We start from the raw sequence: 22704 nt of genomic DNA on the forward strand, positions 1-22704 counted from the left end.
TCTCTCGCTCACAAGTTGCAGCACAAGAGCGCACGCACACATACACACATACACGCACACAATCTTAAGCAAATAGATAAACACACACACATAAATACACACACTGATTCATCATACACACTTGCACGCACGCAGCAACCCCCCGGGTCAAGGCCCTATGGGGGTCTGTACAGAAATAGGTCATTTGTCACACATGATGACCCGGGGCAGAGGATGCATTATAGATGAGACCAAACAGCCTGTACCACACGGCCAGGGAGTGGGAGGTGGAGAAAGAGCAGCGACAGACTCCTCCTTCTGAGGCGGACAGGAACTTCCTAGAGTGAGATCATCTTACTCTGAGAGTGTACCAAATCAGGGACGTGCTGGCCATTGGGAAAAGCGGGACAACTCTGCCGAACGGCCGGTTCATTCCCGGCCGGTCCAGGCCAGCCATTAGGAAAGAATTTAACAAAGTAAATCGTCACTGTCGGGCAGAAACCTCGTATCTCCAAGTTTCAAATTTGTACATTTTTTTCCCAAAGCAAAGCCCCGCTTCATCATAACAGGCCGTCACACAAAAGTAGTGAAAATAGCAGACGCATGCTTGTAGATCGGCTGTTTTCACTAGTCTAAATCATTTTTAAAATGATAAATACAAAACAAACGGTTTTGGACATACAAGGTTTCCACCCGACAACAACGAAATATAACTCATGTAATTAGCCCACTGGCTTGTCACTTTGTCACAAATCTTTGAGTAGCAGCAGTGCTATAGAGAGATCTCTCTCTATAGCGTGCAATGAGGGCCTCTCCAACTCTTTTTCCCGGGCTGAATCAGGGGCCCAGCATGTCCCTGTACGAAATGGAACGTGAACGTTCGGTTTCGTTTTGTACACTCTCAAGAGTTAGAAATGATAAAATTCAGAGGATTTGACTGTGTGTTGTACAGCTTGGATAACGGAAACGAGCGCTGCGTCGGCATTAATCACAAACGACCTCAGAATCACAGCTCTCCACACGTGGTACAGCACAAAATGTTCTTCCGCTATACGTTTTTTTCCCCCCGCCTCCTCGCCAAACGCCAGACCCAGTGTCCATTCAGAGCCACACACACGCACGCGGGGAACGGGATGCGGGTTTTAACACTAGAGTCTGTCTAATTTGGTATTCTCATGTCTGCACCTGACCCTGTGTAGTCAGCCATCTGCCTAGCATGTCAGACAGAGGGACTAATAGGAAGGTGTGGACGTTATCCACTCATTCATTCAGCCCATTAGTCCGCTTTACCGACTTCATGTGTTGTTTGTGGGGGTCCGGTCAACCCCCCCTCCCCTCCCCGCTCACCAATTTTGCTAATATGTATATATTTTTAAAAGCTCTTCAGCTTTTGTTCCAGTGTTAAAAAGGCAACTCAAAATGTGTGGCCATAAGGTGCCCACTGGTGTCCTCACACTCACACTCACACACTCACACGCACACGCACACTTTCATTCCCAAAGACAAAAGACCCAAGTAGTGATTTTACTTATAGCGCCGCTCCAGGAAAAAAGCGTAAATGGCGGCCGAGGGAGAAAAGGAAAGCACGAGAGAGTCACAGTGTGTGGAGAAAGTGTGTGGAATATAAGAGACAAGGCTGCTGCATGTCTTCTGCTGCACCCATCTGTTCTCAAAGTGCAGGTGGAGCCCTATTCACTCAGCTCTGCGTGTGTGTGTGTGTGTGTGTGTGAGTGTGTGAGTGAAGGGGGTGGGGGGGCAGGAAGAAAGGAAGGGCATGAGAGGAGGAGGAGGAGGAGGGAGATGGAGGGATGGAGGAGGAGGAGGGGGCTCTGGGTGCTCTCTCTCTCTCTCTCTCTCTCCTCTTTCCTGAAGGGGATAATGGGAGAGGAGCGCATAGCAATGGCTGCCATGTAGTACCCTCCCTGCACAATTAGCCAATCAGCAGCCCGCTCTGCCAGCCAGAAGGACGCATAAAAGAAGAACATTGCAGCAGCGGCACAGAAGGAGACTGCGAGAGTAGAAGCAGGGAATTATCGCACACACACGCTCAGCAGCACACACACACGCGCACACACACTATCGCAAACGCAGCCGAACCAGAACCCCCCTCCCCTGGACACACCCTGCTGAGGATCACTGCTTCTGTTTTTTTTTTTTTTTTTTTTTCTCCTTCTCCTCCTCCTCTCATCTGAACGGTCGCCCACGCCGCTCGGAGGAGAACTGCTCTCCCCTCATCACCATCATCATCTTTGAAAGAAAAAGAGACGTTTTCTCCTCATTTTCACCCTACAGAGGACACCTAACCATCTCCAAGGACTGAGATCTCCCCTGGCGAAGATTGTATTTTTTCCTTTTTTTTTTCTTTTTTCCCTTTCTTTTAATTTTTGGACACAACAAACCCAGCATATACGCAGAGCGTATAGGCCATCTATACTAGGCCACAACATACACAGACTCGACCCTACAGCTTCAGGACCAGTGCAAATAAGGCGGACCTAAGACCACTTTTCATTGTACGTCAAGAATGGTTACTGTACGTATACCTTTATTTCTCTTCTGTTTTCAAGTAGCAGCAGGGCTACAATGTTTCAATCCACAATCTGTGTCTTTCTTGTATGTGCAGTCTATAATAGAAACATATATTTTATTCATAATTATAAGTCTACAAACATTTACATTTAACAACATCTTTAATAGGACTCTAGGCATCTACATGTTGTATGGAGAACACCAGCCCATTGCTTACACAAACAGCATAGATTGGATTAGGGATTAGTGGCCCAGGTTTTTGTCCAGTGCTGTATTACTATGACAAGATTAACGATCAATAGAGGCAATCGGTAATCTTACACTCAGCGATGCGCCATGCATGCGTGGCTGGTACCAACACAGCACAGTCTGCGTTCAGCATCATCAGCGACATGATAACGACTTTCCCCTGCCATTTTCACACACTTCACTTTTCTGCACCATCCAAATGTCGCAGTTTTGTAACGTTTGACTAAACCACCGCGCGTCAGCGAAGGTGACTGGATTCCGCAGGCATTAAAGAGCAGTGCTATGGGGAGGAGAAGGGCGTTGGGGCACAAGAGGCTCTGAGTGAGCGAGGCCCACTGCTGAGCGACAGACAGAGCTAAGGCGGAGGAGACTGTGCTTGGTGCTGCAGCGCAGCACAGCACAGCACACAGGGATGCTGGAGACGGGGTTTCTGAGACAAAACATGATGCCTTGGAGGCTGAGCGAGGGCCCAGCGAGAGTAATAGCAAAGAAAAGGGTCGAGTCACTCAGAGATGGGGGGAGGGGGAGGAGAGAGAGAGAGAGAGAGAGAGAGAGAGAGAGAGAGAGAGAGAGAGAGAGAGAGAGATATTACGCATCCGTTGGTTCGGATTGAATCAGTCAAGTCAAAATTCCTAAGGGTTTCCCGTTGCGATGCAACCGAGAGTAAATGGGCTGGAAATTTCAGGGGCTTGCGAGATTATAAGGACAGATATATATGGTTACATCTCCGCTGCAGTTTTGTTGGATAAAAGGAGAACATATAGAGCACACACACATATATAGGCCTACATAGCAGTGATAAATGAGGGCTGCTCGCTCTGTGCCGACGGCTGAACTGGGCGTGTCTCTGTGCTGGAGCTGAGCACATAATGATGATGATGGCACGCGTCGCGCTGGGCTTCGGCCTGAACAAACGCCCTACACAGGATTTACTAAACTTGTAGATAGAGGCCTGTTAGCTGCCTGCAGGTGGAGAATGCTTTATCTGGCTATAGATCTTGTGTTGGCTAAACCGCTAAAGCACACATAGGCCTACATGAATGAAATGAATGGTTGATTGTTCAGCCATGGACTGAAATATCAACAAAGCGTGTTCACCCAACCACAGGCTAGCCTACTAGGCTAGCGAATATTGCAAATTAGCCTACAATATAGTATTAGGCCTAATCTGAGGCTTTATTTGGCTGTTAACTTCTTAAAATCTACTTGGAGAATTGGCAGTATTCACAGGAATTGAGTCTTATAGTCCATTCTGTGCTGTAAAATTACATACAATTATGTTTGAACAAATAGGCCTACACTATATTACGAGAATAGCCTATACACATTTTGTAGTCCAATTCATGTAATTTAAACTGCATTCTCAGAGGGTCATAAAACAATTCATAGCAGGCTTCGACGAAAAGGCAGTGAGGCATTCCATCAATCAACCTAAAAGTCTATAGCCTAGTTGTCATATTTTAAGGCCTATAATAATTATGTTCTTTTGTCGCACCTTGCTTGCTTGCTTGCTGGCAGGCCGATCAGCTCACAGTGTCAGTCAGACGTGCACATCTCCGTCCACATGGTCCGCAGTCCTCCATGAGCGTGTCTGTACCGCAGTGCCAACAAATAAAACCGTTGAGTCAGATAACCTTTCTGAGGCACTTACACAATCCAAGGACAAGGACACACACAGCACACACACACATGCCATCAACGTAAAAACGACTAAAAAAACACGTCTGGTAGGCCGATCCCAATAAGGAATCAATCATTTTGAGTGATTGTTGAAAAGTTTAGCTTAGGTAGCCGATATTATATGGTCCATTCCTTATGCATATTCAATGGATCGTGTATAATAGCCTATAGGGTTTGTTTTCTTATAGCCGTATTGAGTAGGCCTACACTGCAGACAAAGCTAGACTGTCTAACAAATAGGCTATTAGCCATATAGCCTATACTACAATGCTGTTATGTAAGTCAGTAATTAGTAGCGTTTTGTAGGCCTAAAGCGTATAAAGGCAGAGAGAAGCATGCATGCAGGCCTATAGCAGTGCAATCGCAGAGCACAGTTAATTTCTGACCTTTTAGGCTAACGATGTTGATAAGAAGCAAAAAAACAATTTAGGGCCAGTCATTTGAATAAACTAGTGGGAATAATGATAGGCCTGCCCTGTCAGAATGTTATTTTTGGGGGGCTTTTTGACTTTCTCGAGGGAATCAGAGAGCTGGCAACTGTACCATGCATTGTTCCCGGAGCGTCCTGCAGCCGCTGGCTGGTCCGCGACACAAAGCGCCACTGTTGACATTAATATTCATAGTGCTGCCATAGTCTGTGCGCGACAGAAGAGGAGGAACGGGTGGCTCTTTTGTTTGGCCGTTTCAATACGTTTATTCAGCAAAAAGAGGCGCTTTGGTTTAATGAATACCCGCAGAGCCTAGACTTTGGGCTACATCTCGTTTCCAGTAAGAAGAAAGAAGTAGTAGGATTGTTATTATTTATCATTTAGAGATGTAATTTAACCATTTGTGAATTAACACGCTCAGAAATTAAATAATGTTTCGAAACGCGCGTTCAGACGTGATGAAGTTGAACAAAAAAAAGAAAATGTGGTGGTGTTATTGCATTTCTCTTTCTACTCTCGTACAAAAAGCCCGAAAGCCACTCCCTTTTTTCAGCACGCTGGATAGCGCCCCGCATGTTGCCTACTACTACAACCACGGTCTCTCTCTCGCTCGTCTCTGACGCTGTCTGCTTTGATCTGATCAACGGAGAAAACAGAAATCTGTCTTTTTCCTGCAGAACCCGAACAACGACAGTGACACTGACACGAGCCGTGACTCCTGTTGTTTTACAGCTGCCTGCCACCATGATCCTTTAAGCTGCGGGGAGTGTGGCTAATGCCCTTTGTTTAGGATAATCCCCTAATCTGTGTTATTTAGAAGGCCCATTTACATTTCAGACTAGCGTTCAAATATCATTCGTGCCTCTTGGAAAATAACGTAGAGTATAGCCTACAAATAATTCGTGATGAAATTATGCTCTGGTATATGGTTGAGATTGAGAATATAGGATGTTATTTAGCCTAGAGAGAGAGAGAGAGAGAGAGAGAGAGAGAGAGAGAGAGAGAGAGAGAGAGAGAGAGAGTGTGTGTGTGTGTGTGTGTGTGTGTGTGTGTGTGTGTGTGTGTGTGTGTGTGTGTGTGTGTGTCTGTCTGTCTGTCTGTCTGTCTGTCTGTCTGTCTGTCTGTCTGTCTGTCTGTCTGTCTGTCTGTCTGTCTGTGTACACACAGCAAGAGAGACACACACAAACACACATGTTGAAAAAATACCATTTAAATCACCAAAACTCACAATAACTAAAATCATCAATGAACTTTGGATCTCTCTGGATCATGATCCCGACAATTACACAAAACCCTGCAATTCCCAAAGCACACCTGTCTGTCCTGTCCTGGTGGTATTGGTATTAATTTCACTCTGAGAGTGCACTAACGTAACAACATTTGGTTACATGGAAAAATTAACACTGAGGATTTCACTATGTAAGGTCAAGTCAAGTGCTGTTCATGATTCTTACTCTAATAGTGACAGTGCTATGCTCTGAGTGTCATCATGGGATTAAGCTATAGCGTTCAGAACACTTCAAGCATATACCAAGAATGAGATTAAAGTTACATTCACACAGCAAAATCCATGAGTGTCGTTCATTTAACTCTGAGAATGTACAAATGTACTGTCTGGGTCCATCTTTACACTCTCAGAGTTACATTAAGACTCGGGATTCTGCTGTGCAGTCATGTAACGGTTCTGTTTTGTAATTGAAAAGTGTACAGTGTAGGTGGTACAGTATGTGTGTGCTTGGCAGAGGAGGCCGGCTCTTGTTTGCGTGCGAGTCTGGGTTCATGCATTTGGAAAGAGCAGGCAGTCAGGGGCGTCACAAGGGAGGGGGAAAGAAGTGGGTCTGAGTTACTAGGGCCCAAGTTGGAGGGGCCTTCATTATTTTATACTATTGAAAAATAGCAGATATACAAGCTCACAGCGCGGCACCGAGTGCCGCGCTGCGAGCTTGTAGATCTGCTATTTCTGAAAAGTCGTGAAAATGTGTGCATTTTTTAAGCGAACACTTAGCTCAAACTTTGCTTCTGGGTTTCCTTCACATGAAAAGGTTTGAGCACCACAGACATAGAAACATAGGTTTTTCAAAAAAACCTTAGAAGGACTTGAAATATTCAAAGACTTGCACAAATCTTCACGGTTTTTCAAAAACAGCAGATCTACAAGCTTGAATATCTGCTATTCTTCAATAGTTAAAGCACAAAATGTGAGTGAATCCTTGTACCCAGGGCCCAGAATTTGGTGCGACACCCCTGCAGGCAGTGCTCTCGTTGGCGTGCAAGTCTGGGCCCATGTGTAGGCGATGATGCTGCTGATGCAATACATTAAATATTGAGGGAGATCTCTCAGACCCCCGAAATAGAAAGAGCACAGTTGGACAAAATGGTTGGCCCAACTACCTGAATCTGTCAAGAATTTTAAGTTGGCAATTTATGTGTTCTCCGGAGGGTTTAGTGTCTAATGTGGCTGCATCCACTACCCGTGTATAAAGTGAGAGTAAATCTGTGATGACTTGTACAGGCTGGCGTGTTTCGGCCCGTTTTGAGATTTCTCACAACCCCAACAAACGCTTAGCAATCATCCCTTAATCCTAATGTACGACTGTCAAGCTGTATCCGTTGGCGCTTCTGCAGTATTTATGATTAGCTTGGTTTCGGATGTACTGTAACAGTGCGTTTTCTTTTCTTATCTGTGTCAAGAAACTTCAACATCACCCACCAGGCCTCTCTTTTTCTCCATGATAATCTGAATTTTAAATGCAGCTTGTGTCAGTCAATCTGCGTAGCCGGGCTCCCCTCAACTGCCTCTGTGAATTATATAACGTCTACACTGCGCTCTGAGGATAGTGGTTTGTCATGCTGAGGTTTATTTCAGTTTGAGTCACATTTGTTCTAATGTGCAGTTGTCATATTAGGGACACATGAAAATTGCCTTTTTTATTACAGTACAAAGAACTGAGCTAATGTTGCATATCATTGCTCCTCTTTATGTTCAAAACTGTTACTTTTCAGGATTCAAATGTAAAAGATTGCATAAATAGCAGATCTACATGCTCAAAGCGTGTCACATTGCGAGGTGTTTTGAGCATGTAGATCTGCTATTTTTGTGTGACACGGTGGTATGACGAAGTAAGGCATTAGGTAAAAAAAAACACAAATTAAATGTATTTTCCTGTATATTACTCATACCCTTTAGTACAAAGACACCTATTTGAATACCGTTGCACACAGATAAGCAAGAATGCGAGCTATTCACCACCACATTCATATGATTAATAGCTGTTCTACTATTCAGGGCCTTTTGTGCACAGGTTTTAGCTTAAAGGGTTTTATTTTTAGCCTTTTTAGTCATAATTCACACTGTTCCACTTCTTTTCTCTCTGTGATGTTCTCCCCATGTCAACATTAATTTGACTTAAAGATAACCCCCTGATTCACGTACATACAAACACGCACGCGACACACTCACATACGTGCACGTGTGCACGCACACACTCCAACACACAAGCAGGGACGTGCTGGTCATTGGGAAAAGCGGGACAACTCCCGAACGGCCGGTTCATTCAAAAAATTGAAAATAAAATGTCGGCCTTCGTTCCATTTTGGGGGCTGGGCGGCCAACAAAGTAAATCGTCACTGTCGGGCAGAAACCTCGTATCTCCAAGTTTCAAATATGTAATCTTTTTCGCAATTCAAAGCCCTGCTTCATCATACAAGGCCGTCGCACAAAAGTAGTGAAAACAGCAGATCTACAAGCACACAACGCCTCGCGGTGCGAGGCGTTGTGTGCTTGTAGATCGGCTGTTTTCACTAGTTTAAATAATTTTTAAAATGATAAATACAAAACAAACAGTTTTGGACATACAAGGTTTCCACCCGACAACAACAAAATATATAAATCTTTGAGTAGCAGCAGCGCTATAGAGAGAGATCTCTCTCTATAGCAGGCAATGAGGGCCTCTCCAACTCTTTTTCCCGGGCTGAATCAGGGGCCCAGCACGTCTCTGGACTCGGCCGCTCATTCAGGCATTAGAAATAACGCACCCTTTGTGGAGGTGTTACCTGGACAACTCGAGTGGAGGTCATGCTCAGAGCGAGAAGGCAGGTTAGAGCCCTGCAATCCACACAGGGATTTGAGAATGGCTTCAAAGCAACACATGCTTTTAAGGCTATGTGATCATAGGCCTATACCACGAAATGGAGATGGAAAATATAGTCAGATGGTGACAACAAAGACGGAGACAGTGCACCAATGAGAGGAAGCTATAAACTCCTGTAGACACGAATGGACCAGAACCAAACGTAGACATGTATTTTCCGCGTTCTCTGCGTTGTTTGTCTGTGGTCATTTGTAGCTAGAGGAACTACTGTCATATGTCCAAAAATATATTAAGAAGGGCTATACTTTATTCACTGTAGGTGTAGACATCCTTTATTAATGATGTCTAGGCGCCATTCAACTCAGCGCTTCCTTCACAACAGGAAATCTTAAATAATTCTTCTATAGAAGACGCCTTAATTAAGTCCCTGGACTAAAGATACTTTGGTCTACCTTTTGAGGCCCCATGAGATTTATGGGAGATTCATTTAGCCCCATCACTGGCAGACATAACCAACCAGCTGTGAGACTCATTTCTAGAAAACCAGCATAATAATTCACCTTATGAGTAATACTCTGTAATAATGCTGTGTTCAGACACACACATTAACTATGAAAAATATCATAAGGCTTATACCACAACTGGCTCACCTTTACAGGTACTCCCCCCTGCACCATCGATGAGTCAGTCCCCTTATTTTTCTTTCCTTCCTCCAAACAGGGCCTGAGTTGAGTGGCTTCTGCAGGCTTATAAATTGACACACCACGTCCTCGATGTTTAGTTGATCATCTATATATTATATCTGTTAAAATATACATTCCCCACATTATACTTTAAAAATTGCATAGTTGCATTCAGTCAGCCAACATTTCGACAGGTAAAATTCAATTTAGCTACAGTATAACAGCGAAAGCTATATACTGTATACATTCAGATGAATCCATAAATGCGTTCACATCAACTTATTATTTTTTGTCTTGTTCAACCTTGAAAATCGTATACAACTAAACGTGTAAATATGTTTGTTTCAACTTCAATCAGGCACTTTGTCCATATTGCTCATTGGACTTTCACATCAGCATGCTGGAGATATCATTTTTTATAACTTGTTTTGAGGTTAACGTGTTATCACCTCTTGTTAATGTTGAAGGGATCCTTCCTTATATTTGTGGTGGTTATCGTATGGTTGAATGATTCTTGCATTTGTCCTTGAATTCAACAATACTCTTCGTTTGACGGTAAATGGATGATGGATGATCCAATCTAAAATGGTTGGCGTGGAGGTGAAATTAATACAAACAATGACGTGTTTTAGGTTTAAAGGTTAAAGGGGTCATTCGCAGTTTCATCAGACTGAGCAGCCATAGCGACTGGCCAGCGTCGGCAACGACATCAAGGTTTCACAATGAGAGAAGTCATGGGGAGACAGAGAACTGGGTGTTGAATGAGAGGTCTGGAAACGGGGGAGAAAAGTAGAGCAGGAAGTTTTGTTTCTGCCGCTGCACACAGACGTTCCTTGAGAATCCCCAGTGGATCGAATGAAGCAACACGGTGTACACCAAGGCAACGCATCAAACACACTCGCCATTGCGCACTAACCCACACTCAAACTCACTCAGGAAAAAGTAAAGAAAACCAACACAAAACTAGCTGAGCATCCCAAAAGCATAATCCCAAATGATTTTATTCCTAAATCATATTCCTTATTTATGAGTTAACTTGATTGATGTTATGCTGCCTTGTCTGTAACGGAACACCCCCACTGGCCCCATGCGCCACCACCATTACGATCATCCCTTGGTCTGTATAATGATGCGATGGCGTTTGACCCTGAAGAGAGTTGGGGGAGGGGACAGGGAAAAAAAAGGGAAAGGGACTGTGACATCTGCAGGACCAGAGGCAGGGAGTGAGGAGGAAAGAGGGGGAGATGATGGGGGCAGGGAAATTGTCTGTGTTGCGTGTATGGCACATCAGACCCTAGCTGTTTCCTATTCCCTGCAAGCAACGCTGATTCCTGACCTTTTCTCGTTGTGACAATGACAAAGTGGAGCGGCTGTGTGCATGTGTGTGTGTCTGTGTGATTTATGTACGTGTGCATGTGCCCATATTATATCGTCGTTGTCGGGTGGAAACCTTGTATGTCCAAAACAGTTCGTTTTGTATTTATCATTTAAAAAATGAACTAAACTAGTGAAAACAGCCGATCTACAAGCACCGCGAGGCGTTGTGTGCTTGTAGATCAGCTGTTTTCACTACTTTTGTGCGATGGCCATATGATGAAGCAGTGCTTTACTTTGTGAAGAAATGTACAAATTTGAAACTTGGAGATACAAGGTTTCTGCCCGACAGTGACGATATATTAGCTCATTATTAAATAGGGCACAGTGCACATTTCCATTGCGACATACGACCACTATTTCCCCCCACTTCCGATGTCTATCTTGTGAGTGAGATCTAATTCCGCCCTTCTCCTCAGCAGATAATCAGTACCATGGAAACCCAGGTGTCCAACGGTCCGAGCGGAACCAGTCTGCCCAACGGCCCCGTCATCAGCACCAACGGTGCCACAGACGACAGCAAGACCAATCTCATCGTCAACTATCTGCCTCAGAACATGACCCAGGAGGAGTTCAAGAGTCTGTTTGGTAGCATCGGAGAGATAGAGTCCTGCAAACTAGTTAGAGACAAGATAACAGGTATTTGACACACGCGTTGCTCTTCACTTGCACGGCTTTGTCATGACGAATAGTTCCAGAGAAACACTGATGTTCTTATGATAGTGTCCTTGTCTCCAGGTCAGAGTTTGGGTTACGGCTTCGTAAACTACGTGGATCCCAATGACGCGGACAAGGCCATCAACACACTCAATGGTCTAAAACTGCAGACCAAAACAATCAAGGTAAGAGGGCCCTCTACTCTCTCCCCCCCCCCCCCCCCCCCCCTCCTTCATCTACATGCTTGACTTCTCTCCATCCTCTCACGCTCGTACTCGTCCTCTGATTCAATACGGCGTGGAGAGACCAAAAGAGAGGAAGTGGGGATTCTGTAGCAGCGAGAGGCAGAGACAGACGTGACAGAGGGAAGGGGGGGTGGGGTGGGGACTGGGGTGGGGTGGTGCGCGTGGTCGAGGGGAGCGGTGGCAGCAGGAACAAAGGAAGCAACAGAATTGGAAGAAAGAGAAGGAGAGAGTGGAGGTCAGAAAGCAAGGGGTCCGGGGCAGCACGCAGAGGTGATTGTGATGGAAATGTAATTAGGAAAGCCTGACTGTTGGGGCAGCAGCAGGGTCAGTCCAGGTTACCCCATCTGCCTGCAATCTGGGCTAATTAGGGGCCGTCTTTGTCCCCAAATCAGATGAGGGGGAGGGAAAGACTGGGTGGGGCAGATTAAACACTGCTGCCTTCCCCTCCCCCTCCCCCCACCTGATCAAAGTGGATCAAAGATCGTGACAAAGCACAGGATTGAGAAATCGAATCTCTGAAAGACCAGAGCAGGGGATCCTGGCACAGCTGTCCATGGATAAGGAACTTATTGACTCGTTGGCTTATCGTGCAACAAGCGATTGGCATGTTATACGGAAACAAATACAGCACGACTATTAGCTGTATTTGGGAATAGTAAAATGAATGAATGTACTGTAGCTTATATATTTATTATGGATAAAATAAAGATTCAATAATGCTTATTCTAAAGTATCGGTGGTAGCTTGCTATGCTATATTGCCAACTATATTAATTAATCAGGCTAGTGTGTCTGTTATTACACCATTTGCTCCAGAAATATAAATTTCACTAAAGCACAAACAGCCACATTTGAAAATGTCACACCAAGTCCTTATGTTGTTTTTGTAGATCTTTTGTAGATTATGATGACAAAGCAAATATCCGATATCTTTGCATGAAGCCTCTATAGAGAAGGGCGAGGGGTGCAGGGGAGGGGAGGAGAAGGGGCATTGGGGGCGTAGCTTGGGGAGCAGAATGCCAATGACGGGATTAGAGGCCATATGGGCTGCAGGCACCATCTGCACTGTGGGAGCGACAGCGAGAGGGTTAATTATAGGGCAGTCTCTGCTCCCCGAATGCAGCAACTCCCCCGACTCCTCCAGAACACCCTAATCACTGCAGCACACAACCCTCCCTCTGATGCACAGTCTGTCTGTGTGCGCACAATGCACACACTGGCGCTCCGCGCCGGACCCGAGCACCGCATTGTGTTTGTTTAATAAGTAATATGCCGTCTCTTCATGTTGATATCACAACGGCCCGTGTCGAGAGTTAACCCACCGTGAACCCTAGCTAGCGTCGCTGTTCTGCGACTAACATCCAGCGAAAATATATCAAATCTACAGGCTCACGATTGTGTTGCAAAGATATTTGGTGTCTGTAGAGGCGAATAAATAAGGTGGAGGCCTGGGGGAGGACTAAGTCAACTAAGTCTAGGCGGTTAAAATATTCTGTGTCACTGTGTGCTGTATGTATCAGAATTTGGATTTTGGTACACTTGCATAATCCCTGCCATAATGTACCGGTCCAGTGCATGCCAGTCAGGTGGCGTTTTATAAAATGAGCGAGCGAGTGTGTGTGTGTTTTTTATGAGTTGTTGTCAAGGACCCTGCCTGTCTTGTGATGTATTTACATTGTTTGCTGGTTGCCAGTGGAGCTGCTCTCCCCTAGAGGTCGGAGACAAAGGCAGGAGGCACGGTCGGGAGGGGTGGTGGTGGTGGTGGCGAGGGAGGGGCAGGGGGGGGGCAGAGATCAGCCTATCTCAGACAACACTCACACTCTCTCTTCCTCCATCGAACACAAACACAACACTCCACAACAATGCTCAGAGTCAGTCGCACTATCTATCATACACATGCTCCCTCGCTCCCATTCACACACGCATGAATATGCATGGGTTCGCGAGCAATCACACTCGCACCGTATCCCCCTGCTAGAACACTAAAATGTACTCAAAAGTAAGGCAGACACAACCCGACAATAAAATCACAAAGTGCAGAGACACATTGGCACCAAAAAACAACATTGCACTAATGAAACAGCTTTAGTGGTGCTGCTGCTGATGTTGGTTCTTGTACCGTGCATGTAAACATGCATCATCATCATCGATGTGGGAGAAAGTGAATCTGTAGGCGTCTGATTGTCTGTGACAGAGTGGGTGAGAGCAGCGGCGTCAGTTCAGAAAAAGCTAAGGTATGGCAACATGACTGGTGTCTTGCACGTGCGCGACACCAGTCATGTTGCCATACCTTATAGCAACAGGCACGATTACAGTACATTTTATTATTTCCCCCTGTAGCCAAGGTATGGCAGCTGCCATAGCTTGCCATACCCAATTGACGCCTCTGGGTGAGAGCTCAAAGACACCGCTAAACACTGCAGAACACTTTAGTTTCTGGGAGAAAAAATAAATAAAATATCAGGGAGATAATATTTCTGCGGACAAGACAAGCGTAGGATATACCGGAAAGGTTAAGTGTAAAAATAAAAATGTGATTAATAAGCAACTCCTGCGGGGCTACCATGAAATGTAATGGTTAGAGTGCAATGGTCCCTGTTTGATTCCAGGTGGGGGGACCTGCGTTGTTACCCTGTCTCTCTCTGTCTGTCTCTCTCTCTCTCTCTCTCTCTCTCTCTCTCTACTGTACTGTCTACAGTAAAGCACTTTGTAACTTTGTTGAGAAAGTGCTATATAAATAATGTTATCATAAAGAAAACATGCCCAGGAATATAATTGTAAAAATCATTCCCTTTGAATTCTCACAGTTGGCTCCTTCATACAGTACGTACATATACTGTATACTGTATTCATTTATACATATACAGTGTGTGTGTGTGTGTGTGTGTGTGTGTGTGTGTGTGTGTGTGTGTGTGTGCGCGCACACGCACGCACGCACGCGCACACACACACACACACACACACACACACACACACACACACACACACACACACACACAGCAGAGTGACAGGAAAGCGAGGGAATAAGGAGGGGGAGGGATGCAACACTAGGCCTCTCCAGATGGAATCAAACCGAAACAACTTGAACACTGAAGTAGCCAACAGAGCTGGTACAGAATGTGTCTGACTCCTTGCTGTGCTGTAGGTATCGTACGCCCGGCCAAGCTCGGCTTCCATCCGCGATGCCAACCTTTATGTGAGTGGTCTCCCCAAGACCATGAGCCAGAAAGACATGGAGCAGCTGTTCTCCCAGTACGGTCGCATCATCACATCCCGAATCCTTGTGGACCAAGTCACAGGTACAGCCTTTAGCTAGCGTACAGGGTGCTACTCTACTGCAGGGGGCGGGCAGCCACCCCTGCAGTAGAGTGACTGCAGCAGGGGTGGCTCAATTCAGTTGATCAAAAACAACTGAATTGACCAAATACAAGCATTATTGTTTGATGTGCAGAAAAAAAAAAGATTCTCCCCGGAAAGTTAACATCGTCAGTGTCGGGCAGAAACCTTGTATCTCCCAAGTTTCAAATTTGTACGTTTTCCAGTAAAGTAAAGCCCTGTTTCATCATACACGACTGTAGTGAAAATAGCAGATCTACAAGCACACAAGCTTCGTGCTTGTAGATCAGCTATTTTCACTATTTTAAATCATTTTTAAAATGATAAATACAAAACGACATACAAGGTTTCCACCCGACAACAACGAAATGTATCTTATTGTTTGCCATACATGTTCAATTATTGACTCCTTCTTTGTTAGTTGTTATTTTTGAATTATTACCTTCTTATTTTTGCATTCTAATTCTAATTAGCAGCTTTATTATGAATGAATTATTAAGGCGTTTTCACTGTCTACCACTGGGTGATCACGCAGGCCAGGCTGGCTAGCCTTAAAAAGTGACCATGTGCCCAAAAAGGCTTGCCTACCCCTGCTCTACTGGCCGTTTCACTGGGGGCGTTACAGTTAAATTTCAGGATTCCAATTAAAAAATAACAAAAAATTATTCAGGATTCCAATTCAAAAGAAGCAAAAATAGCTGATCTACAAGCTCAAAATGCATCGCAGCGCGATTTTGCTTCTTTTGTATGAGATACTAGAATGAGTGACAAAGTAGGACGTAGCAATATGCAATGTGGACCCTCTGGAGAGAAGGTGGAAATATAGTGGCCCTCGCCATCATCAAAGTTGCCCACCCCTGCTATATAGTCAGTGCAGTCTTACAACCCGACCGACCAACACCCCCCAGGTACTAACATTGGCCTGTTTTCTGAACCGGAGCAGGCGTATCGCGAGGAGTGGGCTTCATCCGGTTTGACAAGCGAAACGAGGCGGAGGAGGCCATCAAGGGCCTGAACGGCCAGAAGCCCCTGGGCGCCGCCGAGCCCATCACCGTCAAGTTCGCCAACAACCCCAGCCAGAAGACGGGCCAGGCCTTATTGACCCAACTGTACCAGACGGCTGCCCGCCGATACACAGGCCCTCTGCACCACCAGACCCAACGCTTCAGGTACTGAACCTCACGCGCCACAGTGCCACTCCCACACACACACCCTGTATTTCAACTGTGTCAATGCCACCACCATCCTCCAAACAAGAACTGCACCGTAAAAGCAGTGTTTCTCAAACTTTGACATTTCAAGGTCTCCCCTTAAAGGACAACTTTAGTTTTTTTACAACAAGGGTTCATATTTTAGATTGTAATTAAAGAATATAAAAGATGAGTGTTAAAATGATTTCATTTACTTCTATCTATTGTTTTAGAGATTCCTATTTCAGTGGTTGGGGGCATGCGTACAATTGGCTAAATATATCATTTTACACAGAATAAGGGCTTCCCAAGATACAACGCAACCTTTCATGGTTGGATGTGTCTTATGGGGGCTAGAAGTGTTACTGTAAATAGCAATAAAGAAACTGCTGGCTTATTGTGTCTAAAAATACATATTTAGCCACTTGTACGCATGCCCCCATGCGTACGCATGCCCCACATTTTAGCACGGTAAACGCAATGAAACAATAAAACGAAGCAAATGAAAACATTTTAACACTCACTTTTTCTTTTCTCTAATTACTATCTAAAATATGAACCCTTGTTGTGAAAAAGTAAAGTTGTCCTTTAACTCTGACAGCGTACACATTTGTACACTGTCAGAGTTACAGACTAGTATGGGTCAATACTGTAGAGTAGATCCCTCCTAAAGGAACCCACAAAGTCCCTGGAATCCACTTTGAGAACCACTGCTCTAAAGGATAGATGTTGTTGAAGCATGTGATCACATGGAATTGTTCTGTGCTGGGTCTTCGAAGCCAAGCCAGTCTGCTAATGCGAATGAAAAACCTCTGTGTCATCGATTGAGTGATTTGTTTTTTAGAAGTTGTAAACTAAAAAATGCATGTGGAGAAGGAAGATGTTATGCAAATAATATAACTTATACTACCGTAATTAAATATGCTGTTTTGATATTAGTCGTGTGAACATCTCACAGTTTGCTCAAGTTACATATTTAAATTGAATATTTTTGAAAGTTGCTTCAGATGAGAAGTCTTCTTTGCACAGAAAGAAGTCAAATTGTGGACTAGAAGGTTTCACAGTGTGGGGGATAATTTTGTAGTAATTCAACAAGTCACTGTGTACCATCTGAAATAACTTCAATGTCATCTGTCACTGGTTTAGTTAAAGGGATATTCCACTTAAAAAAAAACCTTTGGTCATTTTATCATCCAATCAGGCTTTGTGCCAACACTCTACATGGGCCTGGTGAACACCCTGGACAGTTTTTAATTTGCTTGATTCAATATTTAGATATTTTATATTCATTTTATCAGACACTCACCATCCAGGGCCAATTCATATCCGAAAAAAGTTATAAAAAAGGAAAGAAAACATGGCCAGCTCACCTATTGAGTGAGTCAACAGAAAAAAGACGGGTGTTTTTGATGAATCTATCAGGGTTAAAATGGAGTTTGAAAATGGAGTTTGAAGTTTTTACAATGGGTTTGTATAGGAATGGGCCCTGGATGGTGAGTGTCTTATAAAATGAATATCAAATATCTAAATATTGAATCAAGCAAATTAAAATCTGTCCAATGTGGTCACAAAAGCCTGATTAGACGATAAAATGACCAAAGGTTTTTTTTGAAAGTGGAATTTCCCTTAAGTGAATACGTTATAAACTTGTGTTATTATTTCTTCACAATGAAGCATTTATGAAGACAAAACTATGGAATGTAAGTCAACGCAAACGACTCTTTTTACAGTGATAGAGTGAGCTCTGTGGCACTTACTGTATCTTTCTCCCTCTCACTTTTTCTTTTAAATTGCAGTCTCATCCCTCCATTTGGAAAGGGACCAGATTCAAATAACGGCACAAAACCAATGTAAGAGACCACATTTTGCCAACCCTAATAAAAACTAAAGTGCCACAAATCTTGGTTTAAAAAGAATCATACTACTGACCCTTTAAACTCTGAGATTAGATGTACATGTGCAGTATATTAATTAATTATACACCAGGATGTGATCACATCTGCAGTGCTCAAATTAAACTCGTCTTAAATTGAGATTCAAATATGTGTCTAGTAGCAAATATGTCATGCTAGCTGACTTGTGTTTGTAAATCAGGGGCTTAAGACGGTAAAGTCTTTACTGTTGGTATACTGACAAAAAAAGATTACAGGCTATCACAGATTGTAATATTTATTAAGGATAGAGATAATATAGGCTATTTATCACAGATTAGAAGCAGCAGCTAATGATATGTGCATGACCACGACAAAGGACACAGATAAAGTAGAGTTTTCTTATTAAAGTGGAAATCTAACCACTATTGGGGATTGCTACACAGTCACTTTGTGATTGGATGATTTGGCGCTGTTTGCAGTGAAGGCTGCCCTCTGGAGGCCAGCAGGTGAAGGACATTCACTGCATGTTGAACTGAAAAGCCCATCCTTTCCTTGTAGATCTCACTACTAACTTCTCCATCCCCTTCATTCTCCCTCTTGCGTTGCAGACTCGACAATTTACTAAACGCCAGCTACGGAGTCAAGAGGTAATTTCCAAAGGTGTACTTTCAAAAGCATCCACGCCGAAAAAACAAAACAAAAAATAAAAGAAAAACAACAACCCTCTCAAACAAAGCGCCCGGAATACCACCTGCTGACTTCATCATCTAAAAATTAAGACATTTCCCTAATTTCCCTGTTCACTTTGCCCGGTGCCCAATCACATACAGTAGACAAGCCAAAAGAACAAACTACTGTTGGTAGGCTTCTAACAGCAGGGTATTCTGGCATGGCTTTGTTTAACCTTTTTTCGTTCTTTTCGTTTTGATTAATTGAACTGATTTCTATGTATTTCCTTTATGAACTAACATTGTCAATTTCAGTTGCTTTAATGTCTAATTTCTTTTCCCACCAGCATGGACATGTATACCAGATTCCGTTTGCGTCTCCTCTGTTTGCGCCAGTTTCTTTCTGTATGATTTGATTCCAATTTGCTTTTCATCCCCCTCTCTAGGTTTCTGTGTTTTTGTTCGATATTGTGACTTTTTTCCGTTTGGAACATTGTGATGTGTCTGATTCTTGCAGAGGCTTTTGGTCAGCAGAGAATTATGACTAAAATATGCAGTATGTGTGTGTACACGTGGGCGTTCGGTGTGTCATTTCGGGTGAAAGCAGGTAGTTTGGATCCACTGTGGCGCCCACACACACACGTATATCTATCTACTATGGGGGGATGGAGAGACTCCATACCCAACATCCATCCAGAAAGCTTTATGGTTTCGAAAACACAGACAGTATATAGAGTGCAAGAATGCGGCGTGGAACTTCAGAATGACACCCATGGTAGTTCTCCTTCTCTCCTCCCCAGATTCTCGCCCATCACCATCGACAGCATGACCAGCCTGGCGGGGGTCAACCTCACCGGCCCCACGGGTGCCGGCTGGTGCATCTTCGTCTACAACCTGTCCCCGGAGGCCGACGAGAGCGTCCTGTGGCAGCTCTTCGGGCCCTTCGGGGCCGTCACCAACGTCAAGGTCATCCGCGACTTCACCACCAACAAATGCAAGGGCTTCGGCTTCGTCACCATGACCAACTACGACGAGGCGGCCATGGCCATCGCCAGCCTCAACGGCTACCGCCTGGGCGACCGCGTGCTGCAGGTGTCCTTCAAGACCAGCAAGCAGCACAAAGCCTGAGCTGAGAGAGAGCGAGAGAGAGAGAGAGAGTGTGAGAGAGAGAGGGAGAGAGAGCGAGAGAGCGAGAGAGAGAGAGAGAGGAGTTGCTGGTGGCAGCACTTCACCCTGCAGGGAGAGTATACGAGCTCCCTGTGCCAACACTCTACATGGGCCTGGACTGACTCTCTCCGACACACATTCATGACATATTATACGATCACGTTACACATGACGCATACACGGACACATACACGCAAACACAATCAAACACATCCATACGCAAAAAAAAACAAAACATAACACGACGAGTCAGAGTTAAAACATGAAAAAAATACACTAGTAGAGTTTTTCTTTTTCTCTTTAGACAACATGCTAGTCTTTCCCTACATTTGCCTGGATTGAATTAGTAGGGCTATAATAACGTAGTTGGGTTTTTATCGGAGGCAGGGGTGAGAGACAGAAAGCAAAAGGGGAGACAGTCTAACGAATGTGACAGAGAATGTGTGCCGAGTGCTTTGATTGAATTCAGGCAAATAATGACAAACTGCTGAAACAAAATGATCAAAAATCTAAATGAACGAATATGTGCAATTTACCCAAACACTTACCCTACCATCTCTCCCCGTTATCTTGCTGGAGAGGACGTAGTCACTTTTTTACACTTGGGCATTTTGAATCAGTGATTTTTTTAGATCAAAGAAAAATAAATTAAAAAACAGTGTTCTCTTATATACGTATATTAAAATATAACTATATATTCAATATTTAAGGTGGTTATAATAGCCGAGTATGTAAGCATTTTCTAGAAACTTTGACTACTGTTTCCTGACTGCATTAGGTGGTGCCTAGTTTCTCTACCCTATGCGAGCTTATAAGCTCAGAGCCAATATTATTTAGGTTAGCTAATGGATACTGGCCACAGAAATTAATAGCCTGAAGGCCATCAGAATCATGCTTCATTTATACTTTTATGATGAGGTATAAATCAGGCTTCACTATATTTCCCTCACTTTATTTGGTCTCACACCAAAAGACACGGCGACAGTATGCATACTGTACATTTATCATCAAAATGCACATTTAGCGTGGTTCAATTATCAACTATAAGTATACGAGGGGAGGGAGGGAGGGGGGGAGGGAAGCCCTGTAATTTCAAACTCTGTATCCATCTACAGAATGTTTTCCACCACAAGCTGTCTGTGAACTTTAGAGCGTTGTGGCTGTATTCTCCAACGGTGACAGTGTTCATTCGCGTATCTAGGGGGCTATAGGGAGTGCTGGGTGTAAATGGAAACCCATCCACCAAAAGACGGCAAACTTTAAAGGAAAATACCGGTGTTACCATTTGATGGCTGTACCTCAGTATTATACATCTGACCATTCTCTTTTGCGTGGCTTTGATGTACTGATATGGGGACGAGGTCTCATAACACACGACACATACTGTATAGTGGCTTCCGTAATATTAAACAGATTCCAATCCCAAACGTAATCTCTATTGTTCCAACCAGAATGCTACGAATACCAGAAACGCTGTACAGTGAACTTGTTCCTGTTTATTACCGGACAGGAAAGAAATGTCCATGCTTATAATTCACAGTCCAGGATTATGGCTTCCAACTGACAAGGACATCTGTCAGCAGGATATTAGTTCCAAAATAACTGCGACGCAGTGTTCTGCAGAAAGTAGCTTCTGTGAGTCACATGCTCCAGGCAGGCCCAAGGTAGCACAGAAATAATAGAGATGAGCACACAACTCTACCAACACCTACCGTATATATTAATCCACACCCACCGGTATTTTACTTTAAACTAACGCTCCCAAGAAAAGGTCACAGTTTTACACTTCAGCGGAAAATATAACAGCTCTATAATTCCAACCTGCATAGAGCAGATAGAGAGGACTGCAGTTCCAATTACTGAACACTTGAGACTGATTTAGAGTCATGGGTGTGAGCAATGTTACCTGGCAATGATCTCATTATCATTGAGCCTTAGAGGAGACAGTCTGTTATACCGATTCCTCCAGCTTTGCTAAAATGCTCCTTATAGTTTCATTTTAAACTCCTTCCACTCTTATCAAAGGCTTCCCAGAACGAGCTTTTAACTCACTCCTGCCATCCTGAATAGATGATTGTACAACATCAGACTTTCATATAGTTGTCAAAAATATATTTGCTTTGGACGTGTTTGGCACTACCACCAAAATAGCATTTCTCAAAATATCCCCAACCCAGTTGCATGGAAATTATTTATGGCACCCTTGATAAAACATTTAAAGACCAACTACAACCTGTCTTGCTGAACTGTCTGTTAGAGACCTGACTTAAGATGTATCAAGGGGAGAGAGCAATTGTCTTCTAATATTGAGACATCTGCACATGATAATAGATGAACTAAGGTCAACTGTAAGCCTAATTTATATTTGGCAAGCGACGCCGTTCGCGACGAAGTATAAATTAGACTATAGTCAAGACATTCTTGCTTTTCTAAATGACGCTGTGTTAGCCAAAGAGGATGTCGATCTCTTTGAAAGGATTACATTAGAGATAAATCTATTTTTATACATACAAAAGAACAAGACCTTGTGCTGAATTTTTACAGATTCTTAAGCT

General features: G+C 43.9%; 1 protein-coding gene across 1 annotated transcript; it reads left to right on the plus strand.

Annotated features, from left to right (window-relative positions):
- Nucleotides 1-224: 224 nt before the first annotated feature.
- On the plus strand, nt 225-20110 carry elavl3 (ELAV like neuron-specific RNA binding protein 3; the record flags this gene model as incomplete). The annotated part of the gene is made up of 9 exons (XM_080723313.1): nt 225-322; nt 2503-2512; nt 11433-11652; nt 11737-11855; nt 15060-15213; nt 16191-16419; nt 18237-18290; nt 18923-18961; nt 19762-20110. The coding sequence occupies 9 exons, from the start codon at nt 225-227 to the stop codon at nt 20108-20110; spliced, it is 1272 nt and encodes a 423-aa protein (XP_080579439.1).
- Between the last annotated feature and the right edge of the window lie 2594 nt (nt 20111-22704).

This window comes from Nannobrachium achirus, assembly GCF_963921795.1.
Source record: "Nannobrachium achirus genome assembly, chromosome: 4".
Lineage (NCBI taxonomy): Eukaryota > Metazoa > Chordata > Actinopteri > Myctophiformes > Myctophidae > Nannobrachium > Nannobrachium achirus.